Source organism: Chlorocebus sabaeus, chromosome 26, assembly GCF_047675955.1.
Source record: "Chlorocebus sabaeus isolate Y175 chromosome 26, mChlSab1.0.hap1, whole genome shotgun sequence".
Taxonomy (NCBI): Eukaryota; Metazoa; Chordata; class Mammalia; order Primates; family Cercopithecidae; genus Chlorocebus; species Chlorocebus sabaeus.
Window position 1 is genome coordinate 35,936,533 of NC_132929.1, and position 17,336 is coordinate 35,953,868.

The 17,336-nt window shown below is 44.4% G+C and overlaps 1 protein-coding gene across 1 annotated transcript in view; it reads right to left on the reverse strand.

Annotated features, from left to right (window-relative positions):
• Window positions 1-5,285: 5,285 nt before the first annotated feature.
• The window catches only part of ANXA2 (annexin A2), a 47,678-nt gene continuing 35,627 nt past the window's right edge, over window positions 5,286-17,336 (reverse strand). The window contains exons 6-13 of the mRNA XM_008016395.3: window positions 14,550-14,640; window positions 13,327-13,406; window positions 11,577-11,636; window positions 9,802-9,895; window positions 9,135-9,230; window positions 8,607-8,665; window positions 6,718-6,840; window positions 5,286-5,633 (exon numbers count right to left, since the gene is read on the reverse strand). Of these exons, the coding sequence (XP_008014586.1) occupies window positions 5,574-5,633; window positions 6,718-6,840; window positions 8,607-8,665; window positions 9,135-9,230; window positions 9,802-9,895; window positions 11,577-11,636; window positions 13,327-13,406; window positions 14,550-14,640 (663 nt within the window). The 3' untranslated portion in view covers window positions 5,286-5,573. The remainder of the gene's footprint in view (window positions 5,634-6,717; window positions 6,841-8,606; window positions 8,666-9,134; window positions 9,231-9,801; window positions 9,896-11,576; window positions 11,637-13,326; window positions 13,407-14,549; window positions 14,641-17,336) is intronic.

Genomic DNA, 17,336 nt, shown 5'->3' on the forward strand with positions numbered 1-17,336 from the left:
CATGGGGCAAGGAAGGCCTGACTGTGGCTGCCTAAAACCCAACTCCTCTTTGAGAAGGGGGAGGAAAAACTGCCTCTTGTTCTTTCTGATGAGCTTTCTGTCAAGGAAACAAGAGCTGATTCTCAAATGGGTCATCCTGCCAATTATATTAACAGCAATCCGTTCCACCTAGGGTTTCAGGTGATTTCCGTTTTCTTCTTCACACTTTCCTGTATTTTCCAACTTTCTGCAATGATTATATAATCTTCTCCCAAGAAAACCATACCAAAAAACAACAACAACAACAACAACAAAATCCAGCTTTATGGATTGCCTCCTTGCGCCTGTAATCCCAGCACTTTGGGAGGCCGAGGTGGGTGGATCGCTTGAACTCTGGAGTTTGACACCAGTCTGGGCAACACGGCAAAACTCCATCTCTACCAAAAAATACAAAAATTATCTAGGTGTGGTGGCATGCACCTGTAGTCCCAGCTACTCAGGGGACTGAGGCAGCAAGATAGCTTGAGCCTAGGAGGTCAAGGCTGCAGTGAGCCATGTCCACACCACTGCACTCCAACCTGGGTGACAAAGCAAGGATTTGTCAAAAAAAAAAAAAAAAAAAGAACAAAACAAAAAAGGATTGCTACCCCTAGAAACCTTCCAGGTGCTTCTCTTGGATGCAATCAGCTACTCTCGACCCCCAAGTGCCTGTGGTTGTCCCAATTACAGCCCTTGTTATTCTGCTTGGCTGACTTTGCCTTGTTCTTACTCTCTCTTATCTCCTTCTCCCTGGTGCTTTGTTCAGGGACCAGCACATAGGAGGTATGTGTATTGAATAAATGAAGTCAGTGAATGAATACATGGATGACTGAGGACCAGTATTACCTGCAGAACTCTAGACTTTAACAGACCTTCATCGTCATGTATCAGCCCATGTCTATTCAGACAAAGCCAATTCGTGGAGACAAGATGGTTCTCCAAAGCCCAAGACTCCATGGTAAAATTTGAAATCTGGCAATCTCAGAGTAACCAAGACTTGTTTCAAACATTTCTCTGTTCCTAATCCAAACTCCTTGCTATTTCTTGGATTCATTAATCTCTACACATTTACTTGAAAGCACCATGACCTTGGGCTATATATTAGTTCATTCTCACACCTGCTGTAAAGATACTACCCGACATTGGGTAATTTATAAAGAAAAGAGGTTTAATTGACTCACTGTTCTACATGGGTGGGTAGGCCTCAGGAAACTACAGTCATGGCAGAATGTGAAGGGGAAGCGTGAACCCTCTTCACATGGCGGTAGGAGAGAGACGTGCAAGCCGGGGAAATGCCAGACAGTGGTAAAACCATCAGATCTCATGAAAACTCACTGTCACAAGAACAGCATGAGAGAAACCCACCCCTGTGATCCAATCGCCTCCCTCCCTCCACACGTGGGGATTACAATTCGAGATGAGATCCGGCTAAGGACACAGAGCCAAACCGTATCAGGCTGTAATGGATTACAGCTGAGAAAGTTCCAATGCGTCCTCACCTACGGTTGAAAAACATCAGCCACCCCCACAGCCAGGTTCCACTGGCATTACATGCTTTTTCTGGTTTGTTTCTTATTAGTAGAGACCTGATGGTTCAACTACAGGTCAGCAAGGGGGTCGGGGGTGTGTTGGAGGAGGACCATGATCATCCCTAAATATTTAGCTCGTTTCCTTCACTGATTTTAGGGGCACAGGAAAGCTCTCTTGTATCCCAACCATTCATTTCCTAACTCTTCTCATTCCTGTAATAGAAGGACAAAACTTCCATTCCAAGACAGAAGATAGAGTGGGTCCTGCAGACTCATCCCAGGGAAAAGGACATGGGCTAACAGCCATACCAAGAAGTAACTGGGAGATGCCCTTCCCGGAGCAGTAAGGAGGCCAGCAGAGTCCTGGGAGCAGCAGGAGGCACAGCTGTCCTACAGAACCTGTAAGGAGACCAGGAAGACTTAAGTCTACCTTTGACGCCCTCCCAGTTTTGTCCAGAGCTTGCCTGGCTTTTGCACTGAATGCAGGCTATTTAAAGCTGGAATTGTTGAGTTTGGATTTCTATCAGGGATTTCTATCTGGTTCCCTCTCCTCTAACATTCTACTGCGAGGAACAAGACCGAGAGGCCCGATTAGGGACACAGAGCTGGGAACAGCACAAATGCAAAAGAGGACTGGCAAAGGGGGAAAGGGTGGTTTTGTTTCGGGAAACCTGCTGACATAGAGAATGCTTCTGTTTTTCTGCAGAAATGCTGCCTTCAGTGGACAAAATTCAGCCACAATCTAGCTAATTGAATGCACAAATGTAATATTTTTCCAGGGCACCTCCAATTTAATGCTTGATGAAATTGTGTCTTTCGCATATATTTACAAAACCTTTTCTTCATCCAGAAATGTCTGTTAAAATTGCTTGTAGATGCTGAGATAGCAAATCACTCTTCTAATGTAATGAGATAAGTCATCTCTATAAACTTTGCTTGCTCAAATGTACTCACATAAAAGAAATCAGGCTACAAGCTTTTTTCAATAAATAGAATGAACAACTAGAACTTGATGGCTATAGCATGTTCTGCCTCATTGCTAAGGGATGTTTAAAATTGCTCGCACTCTCTCCTCTCTCTCACAGCCGAGTTTTCATTTTGGTAGTTGATGGAAAAAGGAGGTCAAATAAACTGATGTGGATAAGAAGCCAAAGCCGTTTGTCAAAACACAGAAAGAGGACTGGAGACGGGAGTCATTTAAAGACTAAAAACTGATTTAAAAGATTTCTGTCCTCAAATCATTTGTCTTGCTAAATGTAGCCATTTTGTGAGCCTGGTTTTCCCTGCCTTAGCTATCTTTATTAATAGTTTATACCATGGGAACTTCACATACTGGGGAAGATTCGTATATACAGCCATTTGTGCATAGCCCAGTAAAACTGGTCTGAAAATCAAGAGTCCATGGAAAAGTCAAGACCTTTCTGGGTTCACCCATTTGTTTCTAAATAAGATTTGCCTTCTAACTTTTTAATCTGAAAGACAACTCTGTAGCAAAAGGCCGAATAGATCATCTCACACACACCTAGGTCACAATACAGGGCTGTCGAGTATGGCTGCACAGGTTGTGCACTGCACACCACCAAGGGAGATACCATTCACATAGACTAGAACAGGATGAGTGTTCTCTGGGGTTGTGCAACATGATGGCCCTGCCCAGCCCCACCAAGGCAGGGAGAAAAAATCATGTTCTCAATCACAGTGTTATAGTGCAATAAGTTTTCATAGCTACATTGCATCAATTACCTTTTATTCCTCCAAGAATAAAATCAAAGTTCTTGTTACCAACTCACAGCCTGCCAGGTACCCTTTTCCTTCTCTTTGCAAAGTAAAATTTCTGGGGAGAATAGTCAAACCTCCAGATGGTTCTCTTTATTCAAGAAACAGTTTGAACAGCTTGACTGAGGAGGACAGGCTGAAATCCAGAAGAAAATGGGACCAAATTCCAAGTGCCCTGGTTGTGAGTTTTGAAAACACTGGACTGCCATTGCTTTGTATAGAGGAAAGACAGTAGACAGTGTTCGAAACAGTTCTCCAAGCACCTTTCCTATGTTGGTCTGCCCTTTGGACTTTCCCACATACCTGCTGGTCACACCAGTGGCCAGACTGTCCTGGGCACAGTGGGAGCCTAAGTTTCCCCACATTCACCCCATGACCTTGTCTTCTCCACACCACTGCTTCCTTTGCAGCCTGAAATACACGTGTGATTGAGAGGTAATAATGCCTAAATGTTTACTGATCTGAAACATGGCTCCTGACAGCCTCTGTCCAGCCCTATCAATTCTGAGTTCAATATAATTTAGGGTTAATGAGAAAGGTCCTGCTTCTTAGGCAGTTCCTTCAACTCTGCCCCAAGCACACAGAACAGTATATTTTGAGATTTGAGGCATCCATTCTAATAGGTATAGGCAGGACACATTTGATAAAATACCTGATTTTTGCATGACCTGCCTTTTAAGGACTATCTCAGGGGCTTTACAGGTACCCGTTATGGGCCACTAGTGACCCAGGAGCCATGCTCCATCCAAATTTCCATCTCAAGTTTGCCGAAGGGCCAAAACAGCAAGCCAGTCAGCTCACGGCTGTATTTGGTTTGGTCAATGCCATGCTGCTGCAACTATTGTTTGAACTGGATTTGAATGCCTCCAGCAAGGCAGGCATTCCCCATTTTCCCCCGACTCCCCACTTCTGTCCAACCTGCCCATTTCGTACATTCATTTCCATTACCTACCTAGTCCCTGCAGATGACCGAGTGGGCCCTGCATCAGCCAGGTGCCAAAAATGAGTAGTTGACACACCCTCCACTGAGAAGGGTTAGGGGGACTCATCACCTTCCCCTCACTCCCAGCCCTACACCCTGCTTAGGGGAAGCACTTGTATAAAAAGGAATCTGCAGAACCCAGGACTGGCAGCCTGGGGACAGTACCTTCACATTTATGAACACAGATGGATACATACACATATATACATGCATATGCAGTCTATCCATGAAAACATACTGGAAACCAGGCAACTCCAGCGAAGGCCACTGGCTGGTGCGGGGGAGACATAACTTTCACCGAACAGAAAACTGTCTCTGAACTTTTTGACATGTGTACCATTGTATGAGTGACCTGTCATTCATTCCCAGACCCCTAAGAACCTGCATGGAGTGCTTTCTCCCGGCTGTAAAACCTCACCTTCGATTTTAGGGTGCAGCTCAAATGGTTCCTTTTCTCTGTCATCTTTGTCAATCCTCCCAGTCAAAAGAAATCCCTTCTCTGTGCTCCCCGTCGGCTTGTGTCGGATCTCCTTTGCCTGCCCCACCCTGCCCCACTGCTCTCCCCAGTTTGTGGCTGCCAGTTGTGATGCTTGTTTTCCCCTAATTAACCTGTAAGAAGATAAGCAGATGAGGTGTCCCCTCTGGGATCCTTTTTCTCCCCCATAGATCCTCTCATGCCCTGGGCACGTACTGCTGCCCAACAGATCTTTCTAGCATAATGGAAATGTTCCCTACCTGTGCTGTCTAGATATACTAGCTGCTGACCACATGTGAACACTGAGCATTCCAAATGTGGGTTGTGTGACTCAGCAACTGAATTTTTAATTTCATTTAAATGTAACTTAAATAGTGACACCTGGATAGGGGCAACCACATTGTACAGCTCAGTCCTCGAGCTTTCTTCCTCGAGGGACAGCCTCACCAGCTGAACACCAAGCACGTTTAATTTTCCAACAATGAAAGCAGGGCCACAAAGGACGTGTTTCTAAAGTACAAATTCAGTTTATTCATCTGTTTATGACACAGTACACAGGAGGCAAAGTGTTTCACATCATAGACTTCACTTCCAGCTCCTTGGAATGTTCATTTCTTTGGCTTACAGGAGAGACTAGACAGGAAGGCCAGGCAATGCTTAGGCAACTAAAATGAGGTTGGGGGCAATGCTAATGTCACCCTCACAGGGACTGTTAGTCGCAAGCTGGTTTTCTAGACCTGTTAGCTGGAAGCATGGCGAGCACCATTTCTGGACGCTCAGGCTGTGTCGGGCTTCAGTCGTCTCCACCACACAGGTACAGCAGCGCTTTCTGGTAGTCGCCCTTAGTGTCTTGCTACAAATGACCCAGGAGAAAAAAGAAATGCGGTATCAGAAAAAAGTTCAGACTCCTCAGTAACACAGAAGTAGCCTCAATGCCCAACGAAGCCTCTCCCATGACAAAGAGAAGACTCTTCAGGAGACCTGCCCTGACACAAAGGCCTGGAAGGCCACACCCAAACCACTGCCAGGGAAGCCTCTGGGAGTGTGGTCGGAGGAGGTGCTGGGGAAGACATTCAAGTCTCCTTAGGACTGTGGGGTGGAGGGAGTGCAAAATGCTGAGGCTTGACCTGGGTTAGTGACCAGGGCTGTTCTTACTGCAGCAAGGTCCTACAAACACCCCAACTTTCCTCTCTCGTCCTCGCCTTTCCACAGAGAACAGGGTACTTCCCTAGCTCACTCTGCTATTTCCTGCATTATTAAGGTCAAGTGGAAAGAAGCTGATGAGGTGAGGAACAATTACTGAGAGTCTAACTGGTCCTTTGACTTTAAACATGTGCCCTAATAAACCTGGCTATAAAAAACCCAGCTCTAACTTCATCCTTGGTAACATGGACATGGCTTTGGACATCTGAGGAACTTTTAGAAAGCAGAATTGCCATGGCTGTCTGAAATCCACACAGTGATACCACTGTGAATGCGATCACTTCCTTACACGCAAATGTGACATCACGCCAAAACAGACAGAGGCTAAACTGATTGGAGAGATGGGAGTTCTGAGTAACTGAAAGTTGTCAGGCCCATCCCAGAGGATTTTTCAAGGAATAAATGCATAATAAAAGTAAAATGTAATTGATCTTCCAAGTCTCTTTGGGATGTCAGCAAGCCTTGCAGGACCATCGTCATGAACACCCATGATCATTGTAGAGTAACAGATGTGAATATAAAACATCTGCCTGATTCTACAAAGTCCAGGACAAATCACAAATGTGCTTTCAAAATAAATCCCTGATAGTTGATGACTAGTATCTCTTCCCCAGAGAGTTAGAAAACAGAAAATCACCATCGTGTCATCATTCTGCCAGGCCACCTGCCGGGGCCCAGAGTGGCCCGGGGGGCTCTGGGCGGCGGGGCAGGCTGACACCGCACCTCGGACTTACCTGGATGTAATAGTACAGGGACTTGCCGTACTTTCTCTTGAATTCAGACCTAATTTTCAACATGTCCACTTCACTGCGGGAGACCATGATTCTGATCAGGACCTTATCTCGAGTCCCCTTGCCCTGAAAATCAAGTTGATATTCCAAATTACATTCGCTAGAAAGAGTCTACAGCCTGAGCATTCCGGATCTGAAAATCTGAAATCTAAAATGCTCCAAAATCCAAAATTTTTTCAGTGCCGACATGATGCCACAATGAAAAATTCCACATATAGACACTTAACACAAACTGTTTCATGCATAAAATTATCAAAAGCATTGTATAAAATTACCTTTAGGCTACGCATGTAAGGTCTATATAAAACATAAATGAATCTCAAGTTTAGACTTGGGTCCCATCCCTAAAATATTTCATTATATATATGCAAATATACCAAAATCAAAAATAAATCTGAAATCCAAAACATTCCCGGCCAAGCATTTTGGATAAGGGATATTAGGGCACAGTGTACACTGCCTGGGTGATAAGTACACCAAAATCTCAAAAAGCACCACTGAAGAACTTATTCATGTAACTGAATACCACTTCTTCCCCAAAAACCTATGTAAGAAAGACAGAGAGAGAGAAAGAAAGAAAAAGAGAAGGAAGGAAGGAAGGGAGGGAGGGAGGGAGGGAGGGAGGAAGGAAGGAAGGAGAGGGAGGGATGGAGGGAGGGAGGGAGGGGAAGGCAGGCAGGGAGGGAGGGAGGGAGGAAGGAAGGAGAGGGAGGGAGTGGGGGAAGGCAGGGAGGAAGGAAGGAGAGAGAGGGAGGGAGGGAGGGAGGAGAGGGGAGGAGAGGAGAGGGAAAGGCAGGGAGAAAGGCAGGGAGGAAGGGAGGAAGGAATGGAGGAAAAAAGAAAGAAAAAAAAGACAAGAAAAGAAAGAAGAGCATCTGGGAATTCCAAACACACCAGGCTGTAGTCAGCACAGATTCCCACTCTATGCCATCATTCAATAAATATATACTGAGCACCTACTACTACAAGGCTTAGTTCAAGCAGTCTGAGTCTCCATATGTAACAAGAGGTTCCTGACTCCTGCAGGCTTAGAGGGGACATGCCAACACATTTCTATCATCGCTCTGTGCCATTCTGATATGTGCAATAAAGACCACTGAGTTTACTTCCAGAGCATCAGACCAAAGGCACCAAGGGGTGCTATTTGATATGGAACTCAAAGACAGATGGCAGAGGCCACACAGACAAGGGAGATGTACCAGATGGAAAATGCCAAAGCCTAGAAGCCAGAAAACACATGGCACATTTGAGGTGTAGAAAATGGGATGGGTCTATGGGAAGAGGTGGTTTGTTTAGGGGAGAGTTGTGGGGCTGTGTTTGGGGTCTGACAGACCCAGGTTCAAATCTTGCTGTGAAACTTCAAGCAGGCTGAGGTATTCTGAGCTCCGTCTCTGCATGTATAAAGAAGATAATCATATCAGCCTCAGAGGGGGTTTTGCAATGATTTAAGGTAAGGTGGTAGCACATGTCTACTGTATAGTGGGTGCTTACTAATCACTCCCTTCCTCGCTTCTCTTGACTCTGGGGGTAGCAGGAAGAAATCACTGAGAAACCCGAGTAGGGATCAGACACGACTACCATGTTGCATTTTCTCTCTCCCATGGCGCTTTACTTTCTGCCTGTACACCAACCCATGTTCAAGCAGCTGAGAGAGAGAAGACGGATTTGTGGTGCTCCAACCTGTCAAACACAACCACAGCTGACTAGTGTGTTCCTGAATCCAGACAGTGGGGTCCCCTTCCTCCATCCATGAGTCAAGGAGACTCAATCTGGGGCCCAAAAGAAGAAAACCTGAGTGTGGAAACACAGCTCTCTCAGCCAGCTGCCCTTACCTTCATGGAGTCATACAGCCGGTCAGCAAAATACAGGGGTTTGTTCTGAATGCACTGGACTGTGGAGAGAAGAAAGGGAGTCAGGGCTGTAGCTGCTCTGGTCTCTCCTCTACCAGTGAGAGAGGATGCCCTGACCCTGGGCCACAAACCAGAAGTGACCTGATGCAATGGAAACGGGCTGCAAAATGGAACAGGCTAAGGGAAATGTAGAAATCCTCTACAATACTAAGTTCCACCACAGTTTTAAACCAGGGGACTCTGAGACCTGCAGAACCCAAGTGCATATGTGAGTTTCCACAAAATACCCCTCTCTTCTGTTTTCTTACTCCTCCCTGGCAACAATCTGTTACCAATTTAGGCCGTTCTTCAGTTTTATATTCTTAAATCTATACAATTAAGACTGTAAAACTCTCCAAAGCATGCATAGAAGCCACACCTCCCAAACACACTTGGATTAAGAGGATGGCCATCTGTCACTTCTGCTCTGGTAGATGATGTCTACCAGGAATGGGGGCCACATTCACTTACCCAGGTTCAGGAAAGCATTTTCCAGGTCTCCTTTAACCTCTTTCCTGATGCTCTCCAACATGTCGTAAGGGCTGTAGCTCTTGTACCTATCAAATACTGAGGAAAAACAACAAAGAATTATCAGATCAGAGCCACTAGTCAAAGCTATCAGTGATCACCCACCCAGTTTTATGCACCATGATTTTTTAAAGGATGATCATAGCACCCTAGGATCTTAGAGGTTGCCATGGTGACCAGAGCCAACATTGGTCAACTTTGTCCTGCAGCAGCCATACCATGCACCTGTCCTGAATGGCCCTGCCCAGGCCACATATTTGGACCATCTCCATCTCCCCTGAGTGGAACTTATTCCATCCGAAAACCACGGGAAACAGTACAGAGCATGCAGCAAAGTCTACTTCAACAAATAATGGCGAGATAAAAGGATCATCAAACAAGAAGGAGCTGCAGAATAAAGCACCAAATGCAGAAACTATTTGCAAGAGAAAAGAATCCAGAATGGGAGAGAAAGGTGAATGTACTTGGTGAGGGAAAAATGGGTGAGCCTATGACAGTGCCAAGTGGAGAGAGCACCTCATTCTGGCAGACTCCATCCCAACATGGGCATCCACCCGGCCGCCCCAGCCAGAGCCCCAAGGCACTGAGACCCCCTCAGCACAGTGCCCACCTTTCTGGAGGTGGGGCACACTCCGCTCGGTCATGATGCTGATCCACTTGGGAACATCAGTTCCTTTCCTCTTCACTCCAGCGTCATAGAGATCCTACGAGTACAACCAACCAGGAAAAGTTAACTATACAATCCAGTGTAAGGTCATAAAAAATGTCATGCAAAAAAAAAAAAAAAAAAAGCTATACATTCAAAATGCCAAACGAGGAAGAATGTTTATACTGCAGACATGGGCAGAGACCTACTATTTAGGTCAAAAGTCTTAATCACAAGCAGTCTTCCTTAGGCACAGATGGATACCATATGAGACTGCAGATAGTTCGTGAGGTCTGTGCTGTACAATCTCCTTCTGTGAATGAGAAAGGAGGGACCAAGAGCTTGTATTCACATAAAGAAGGTCAAGTAAATGTTCATGAACACATCTGGCCCTCCTCCCTTTGGGCACATTTAGGGGAAGATAAGCTAGCAGATGTTTACTGGACAACTACTGTCCAGACCTCCATTCTCAAGCTTTTCAGAGACTCAGGGAGTGATGGAGCTGGAAAAGGAGCCCATCTCGTCTCATTTTCAGTTTCTGGAAAATTTAGGGGCTACAAGTAGCCCTAACAATGGCAGGAAAGGCAAGAGGAAGAAAGACTTATGCAAGGGTATATATTCATTCCGTGATCTTCCACCATCTGGGAATTGCAAAACCCAAGTCCTATTACTTTATTTAAAACCCTTCTCTACTACCTGCTAGAAGTGCTGTGTGGAATATATTGAACTGTAAAACTAATGTGAATTTAAATTAATTTTTTTCTGCAGCTTTTATGACTTACTTTGAGATAACTGTTGACCCTCTAAGTAAGGAATATAGTTCATAGCAGTCTGAATAAGCTTAACAAATAGTTCTCAGAGATTATGGAACTGGAACTGGCAAAAGCCTTACTCAGCCAGAAAAGGATAGGTCTCTGCTGGCCTCCCTTTCTCCCCACCAACAACGGAGCAGTAAGCTGTCCTGTCCCTGGCTGTGTCTTCTCCACCTTCTTCTGCTTCCCACCTGCCTGCCTGATTGGTGTGCACAGCCACATTACACTCTGCAGAAACTGGCGCTTCCATAGAAGCAAAGCCTGAATGAGCATATGTGAGTCACATATTGATTCTGTAAGCAATGCCAGCATTATAAAAGAATATCTTCTAATAAACAATGCTCTCAGACTACGGTGGGTTTAAAATACGGCCAGAAATTCTTTGACATTCCTCCCTTCCAAAAGAGGAGGCTAATCCCCTCCCACTAAGTGTGGGCTAGACTCAGTGACTCACTTTTAATGAAAAGAGTATGACAGCAGCGCAAGGTGGGACTCCTGAGATTAGGTTATGAAAGACGCTGTGGCTTCCTCTTTGTGAACTGCTTGCTCTGGGGAAATCCGGCTGCCATGTTGTGAGGACACTCAAACAACCCGGTGGAGAGGTTTCTGTGGAGCGATTCTAAGGTCTCCCACCAACGGTCATGTGAGTGCACCATCCTGGAAGCAGATTCCCTCGACCCAGTCAAGCCCTCAGGTGACTGCAGCCCTGCAACATTTCGTCTGCAACCTCAGAAGAGACCCTGAGCCAGAACCACTGGGCTAAGCCACTCCTCAATTCCTGACACACAGAAACTGAGAAATAATACATGTTTGTTCTTTTAAGCCACAGAGTTTGGGAGTCATTTGTTACAGAGAATTAAATTACTATAGAGACTATCCAGAGACTTAACAGAAAACAAAAACTCAAACCAAAAGCTCAGTACTTACCCGGGCATCTTGGTCAATCAGTTCATAGTCAATGACAGAGCCATCCTCTGCTCTTCTACCCTATGGAAAAAAAAAAAAAAGAACTTCAAATCCATTTGTTTTTGTATTCTAAAACTGAAAGTGTTTTCTCCCCAGTCCATGTAAGCCATTACTTCATTTAATAAGTTAAGTATCCACCTAAGATTTTTCTTACTTTGAAACCTAGACATGGCCAGGCGTGGTGGCTCATTCCTGTAATCCTAGCATTTTGGGAGGCCAAGGCGGGCGGATCATGAGGTCAGGAGATCGAGACCATCTTGGCTAACACAGTGTAACCTCGTCTCTACTAAATTAGCCAGGCATGGTGGCACATGCCTGTAGTTCCAGCTACTCAGGAGGCTGAGGCAGGAGAATCGCTTGAACCAGGGAGGTGGGGGTTGCAGTGATCCAAGATCGTGCCACTGCACTCCAACCCTGGTGACAGAGTGAGACTCTGTCTCAAAAAATGAAAAAGAAACCTAGACCAACCAAGGAGGGGTAAAATCCTTGAGCAAGGAAGTGGGGGCTGTGCCTTGCCATCGACAACCCCCTCCTTCGTACCCAGTCCTGGCCTACACACCTTATAGACATCCCTGTCCCCATCCCCCACAAAAAGCTGATGAGATTTAGTTCTTTCCCACAGAGAGCTAGGGATGCAGATGGAGGAATATGCGGACACAAATGTAAAGCGGCCCGGGAACCTACGGCACTAGGAAGACACAAAATGCAGGAGGAGGAAGAACTCTCAGAGAGCAGAGTCAGCAAAGAGTGTGAACAATGGGCCTGGGCTTAAGCTGAAACTTCAAGGGTCAATCAGAGGCAACTAGCCAAGTGGAGAGGGAGAGCCAGCCGGTACACCAGGGATGGCACAGCACACCCCCAGGTAAGTAAGGAGCTGCCCTGTCAGAGCAAAGCTGAGCAGGAGAGAATCTGAGCAAAGAAGATGCAGGGAGGGTTTAGAGGACCTTTCACAGTAGTTAGGAGTTTAAATCTGATGCAGCAGAAATGGGGTTTGAACAGGGGAGTAAAATGGTGAAAGTGTATTTCACAGAGATCCATGGATGGCGGTACACGGGGCAGGAGGTAGCAAAGAGAGGAGAGCCAGGGAGAATGGCTTAGGAGCTGTTGCAGTAATGGAGATGTGAGTGGCCAGATGCACTATCTGTCATTTGTCATCAGGGTTCCCAGGGTCTCTTATCCCTCCCCTGGCACATGAGCATTAAGCTGCACACTGGCCAGAACTAGGGATTCACAGGGGAAGTGCCCCTTCCTCCATGTTAATGTGTTAATATTAGCGATCAGCTCCACAAAGACAACTCCATTCCAGACAAAGGACTATATGGGCAAATTCCTCCATGAGAAGTGAACACAGGAAAAAGAAACCAGAAGGTTACTTCCCACTGGGTCCTGCATGACCACAGATAGAGGCAAAGTGACCTTCCCTAAGTCACGCGGCCACGGCTCTGGCACATAAATCCAGGCCAGGACTTGAGAGCCGCCCATCCCTCCTCTGGCTCCCAAAGTACACTTGTCCATGAGGTTTTGCTGGATAAGAAATCCTATTATACAAAATTGACAACTCTGCAGTGACAGTACAAACCCACTTTCGAAAATGCAGCTGAATTTCTGATGCAGGCACAGGGCACTTAGTTAATTCACTCCAAGTATAAAATGAGGTATGTGACATGACTTGGGAGGAAGCAAGGGCAAAGAAAGAAACCGGGAAACCAACCTTTGCCAGGGCAACCATCAGCTTGCGGAAGTCACCAGATGTGTCCGAAATAATGTCCTTCTCCAAATCAGTCTTGTACACTTGGAGGAAAATACATCTGGTTTTATGCTTTCTGACTGTGTAGCCAACCACCCACCCCAATCTCCCCATTTCCCACTAAGACTCTGAAAAAAAGAACAGCTATATCAGCTGGATATACCCATTCTCCTTAACCCCAGAGGAAGGATTCACTAGAATGATTTTCACCCTCATGAAATCAGAGCCAGAGTTATTATCCATGACAGGGGGCAGCAGGGCTAGATCAAATCAGGGATCCTCAACTTTGATCGGTGACCTCTTGTGTAGTTTAAATACTGGCTCCCAGCCCTCCTGACTGTGAGTACTCGTTTTGAACATAAAAAAAATTGGAGGTCTACACACGCACATGCACATACACAATTGTGCTTTACTGTCCACTGAGAAAATGCACAATGGCAAAAACTACTAAGAATTAAACAATGCTTTTGAATGAAACTATATTTCAATATTCAAAATAGCATCTATATTGAAATACAGTAGCTAGAGAAGAACTGTAGTGTTCCTAATATTAAAAAAAGATAAATATGTGAGGTGATGGATACCCCAATTACCCTGACTTGGTAATTCCATATTATATATATGTACCAAAATATCCCATGTACCCCCAAAATATGTACAATTATGATATATCAACTTTAAAAAGTAAAAGAAAAGAGAAATGCAGTAGCAATGTAAAGTTGCATTGTTTATTCCACTCATAGCCTTCTATACTGCTTAGTGTGCACAGGTCCACATGGGTCTCTTGCTATAATTCTTCAATTATCCACAGTCCAGAGTTGGCAACCTCTTGAGCAGAGACTGAATAGCACCCAGTAAATGGAATCCACATATAATACTTGCTACTTCTCCTCATCGATTTTTAAAAATAAATTTTGTTTTCCCTTCTTTCCCTCCTGTCTACCCTTCTTCTAACACAGAAGTTCTAGTGGAATGTAATAATCAAAATGCAGGCAATGAGGAGGTGAAGGAGAGCAACCTGGACCACAGCCAACCTCACCTGCATGGTCAAGGCGGCAGGCGCTTCTGTACATCAATAATCCAGGCATCTTAACCCAAACACTAGCCCCAGTGGCCATGATATACCATATCACTGATATACCATAAATTGGGCTGAGAGGATGAATCACAGAAATCAAGCTACTCACTTTCCTTGTAGACTCTGTTAATTTCCTGCAGCTCCTGGTTGGTTCTGGAGCAGATGATCTCAATGAGAGAGTCCTCATCAGTTCCCAGCCCCTGTGAACCAGGAAACACAAACATCAGCAGGGAAAGGCTTCCCCACCGTTAGCCTACTTCTCTGATCTCCATCAAGTAAATCGCAAACATGGGTTGGGTCTGTTAGCATCCTGCTTTCTACATTCCTACTGAAGAATCCATACTCTATGCTTTAGCACAAAGTAATGGTATTTTCTATTCCTTTAAAAAATGCTTCACCAGAGCACAAGATGGTGGAATTGGCATGTCTGAGTTCAACTGTTAATATGTTTTGTTTTTTAAAGTAGTGAATAGGGGCCAAGCGCCATGGCTCACGCCTGTAATCCAAACACTTTGGGAGGCCGAGGCGGGTGGATCACAAGGTCGGGAGATCAAGACCATCCTGGCTAACACGGTGAAACTCCATCTCTACTAAAAATACAAAAAATTAGCCGGGTGTGGTGGCAGGTGACTGTAGTCCCAGCTACTCTGGGAGGCTGAGGCAGGAGAATGGCGTGAACCCGGAAGGTGGAGCTTGCAGTGAGCCAAGATCGCACCACTGCACTCCAGCCTGGGTGACAGAGTAAGACTCCATCACAAAAAAAAAAAAAAAAAGGGGGGGAGTGACTAGGAAGAGGCAGCAATAGAATATGCCAAAATGTTAAAAGTGGTAATTGCTGTTTGCTGTGGGTATATAAAGTAACTTTTTCTTATTATTATTTTTCACTTTCTACAATAACCACCCACTATTTTAACAGATTAGAATTTTCTTCGTTAAACAATTCTTCTTGCTAATTTAAAATAAAGGAATACAGAAATTTTATGTTGTCACTTGCAGCCAGCATTGTTAGAGTAAGTCTTTTTACCAGGCAAAGGTATAGTTAAGAAAAATTTTTTAGCTTCACCTCTTTGAAATGTAAAATTGGGTTAATGTTAAAAATTTCATTCTTGTCCTTCCATTTTTGCTTGATAATTATGCACTCTTCAGGCATTTTAGGGAAGCAAAAAGAAATAATGAAGTGCCAAATAAACCTAGACACCAACACTTTATTAAGGAGTAAGAATTTGATGGGTGATGTATTCAAATTTAATATATACACTTTTGAGCATGTCAGATAGCTTGAAAGGACTCTGAAACATGTATTTCAAAGCTGGCTTCATGATCAAAGTCAAGATTTAATAATCAGGATTCTTTAATACTTGTCTTTCCGAATATGGAAATACCACTTTGAACTAAGTAGAATTACAACTGTTTAAAATGTAAATCAATTATAAGGTGTTAATACAATAAGAAACTTACTTATCCACATGAAAAGTGTGTCAGCTATTAATTAAACTTATTACAGGTTATATGCCCCTGAAAAAGTAGTTTGTATAATATAAGTTAAGCCTCAGGTTAATGGTTAATTTTGAATTTTATTCTTCATCTAATCTTTGAGCCAATGGCTCTTCTTTCTGAGTTTTTAATCACGATTTGTAGAGGTTCCAGCAAAGCCAAAAATTCTCCCCTTGTTAGCAAAAAGTCCATACAGCATTCTACACAAATGTTATTAAATGACTACTGAGCATCTTTGAATATTTTGAGGGGCAGTTGTTCAATCTCAAGGATGAGAGAAATATCGTCTAAAAATAACACGCATTGGGAGAAATGTTATATCCTGACATTGTAGAATTGCAAGACAGGCAGAATAATATAAGATGTGTTTCCTTCCATCACTGATATACCAGTGGTAATATCTGATCATTCCAATAGTGTTTTTGTGTCTACATTCAAAGGTGACCTTGGCAATTTCCAAAGCCCGGCCCAAACTCTCCACAGACTATCCACAATTCCTATCACAAGGGCAAATTCTACTGTAACATATGGCAGATACTGCCACCGGTACTGCCAGAAGTCAAAACAGATTTTTTTTAAAGCATAGTTCAGTTAATGTCACTTCAAGTTTTATGGATTTTGGAAGGGTACTCAACTGTGATAGCTAATGGAAGTGCTGGCACAGGGTCACAGCTTCAGTACTTAAAGCACCTTCCATTGGGCCCAATTACATAGATTACAACAGTGACTGACAGCTCAAAAAGGTCTGTTTCAAGTCACTAATACCTAGTAATAGATACCAGTAAAGCCACACGAATCACAACCAAATAGATTCTTGATGAAAATAAGATAAACTGATCTGAAGTGTTGATGGTCAGAAGAAACCTAGGAGAGGCTGACTCATCCCTGCCTCCAAAGGTCCACAGACTCGGTTTTCAGGAGTGCTATTTTTATCAACCAGGATCATGAAATGTTGTTGACATTTTATCATTCTTAATGATGTCTTTTCTGCAGTACAGCCTACTTAGGAAACTCAGACAAGTCCGCTCCAATAAACTGAGCACAGCTTGGGCTAAGCTGAAGAACTGAAGGAAGAAAGAGACTTAACAACAAATCTTACAGCAGCCCTGAGCTATCAAGTTCGGGGCTCTGGAGATGCCCAGTGTCCAAAGCAGCCTCACTCTTGTGTTCTCTGGGGAAAGGATGACAACTGAACTGTGACATTAGCTCTGGTGACAAGCTTACAGCTCAGACTGTTCATAATTCAGGAACAGCGACATCAGAGAAAAACACACTCAGACTCAATAAAAAATCAGACATACGGCTTCCCCCCTACAGCGCAGACTTTACCCATGTATATCAGCAGAGGGCAGTGTCGGACTGTTCAAATGCTGCAGACCCACACTACAAAAAGGGTCCAAAT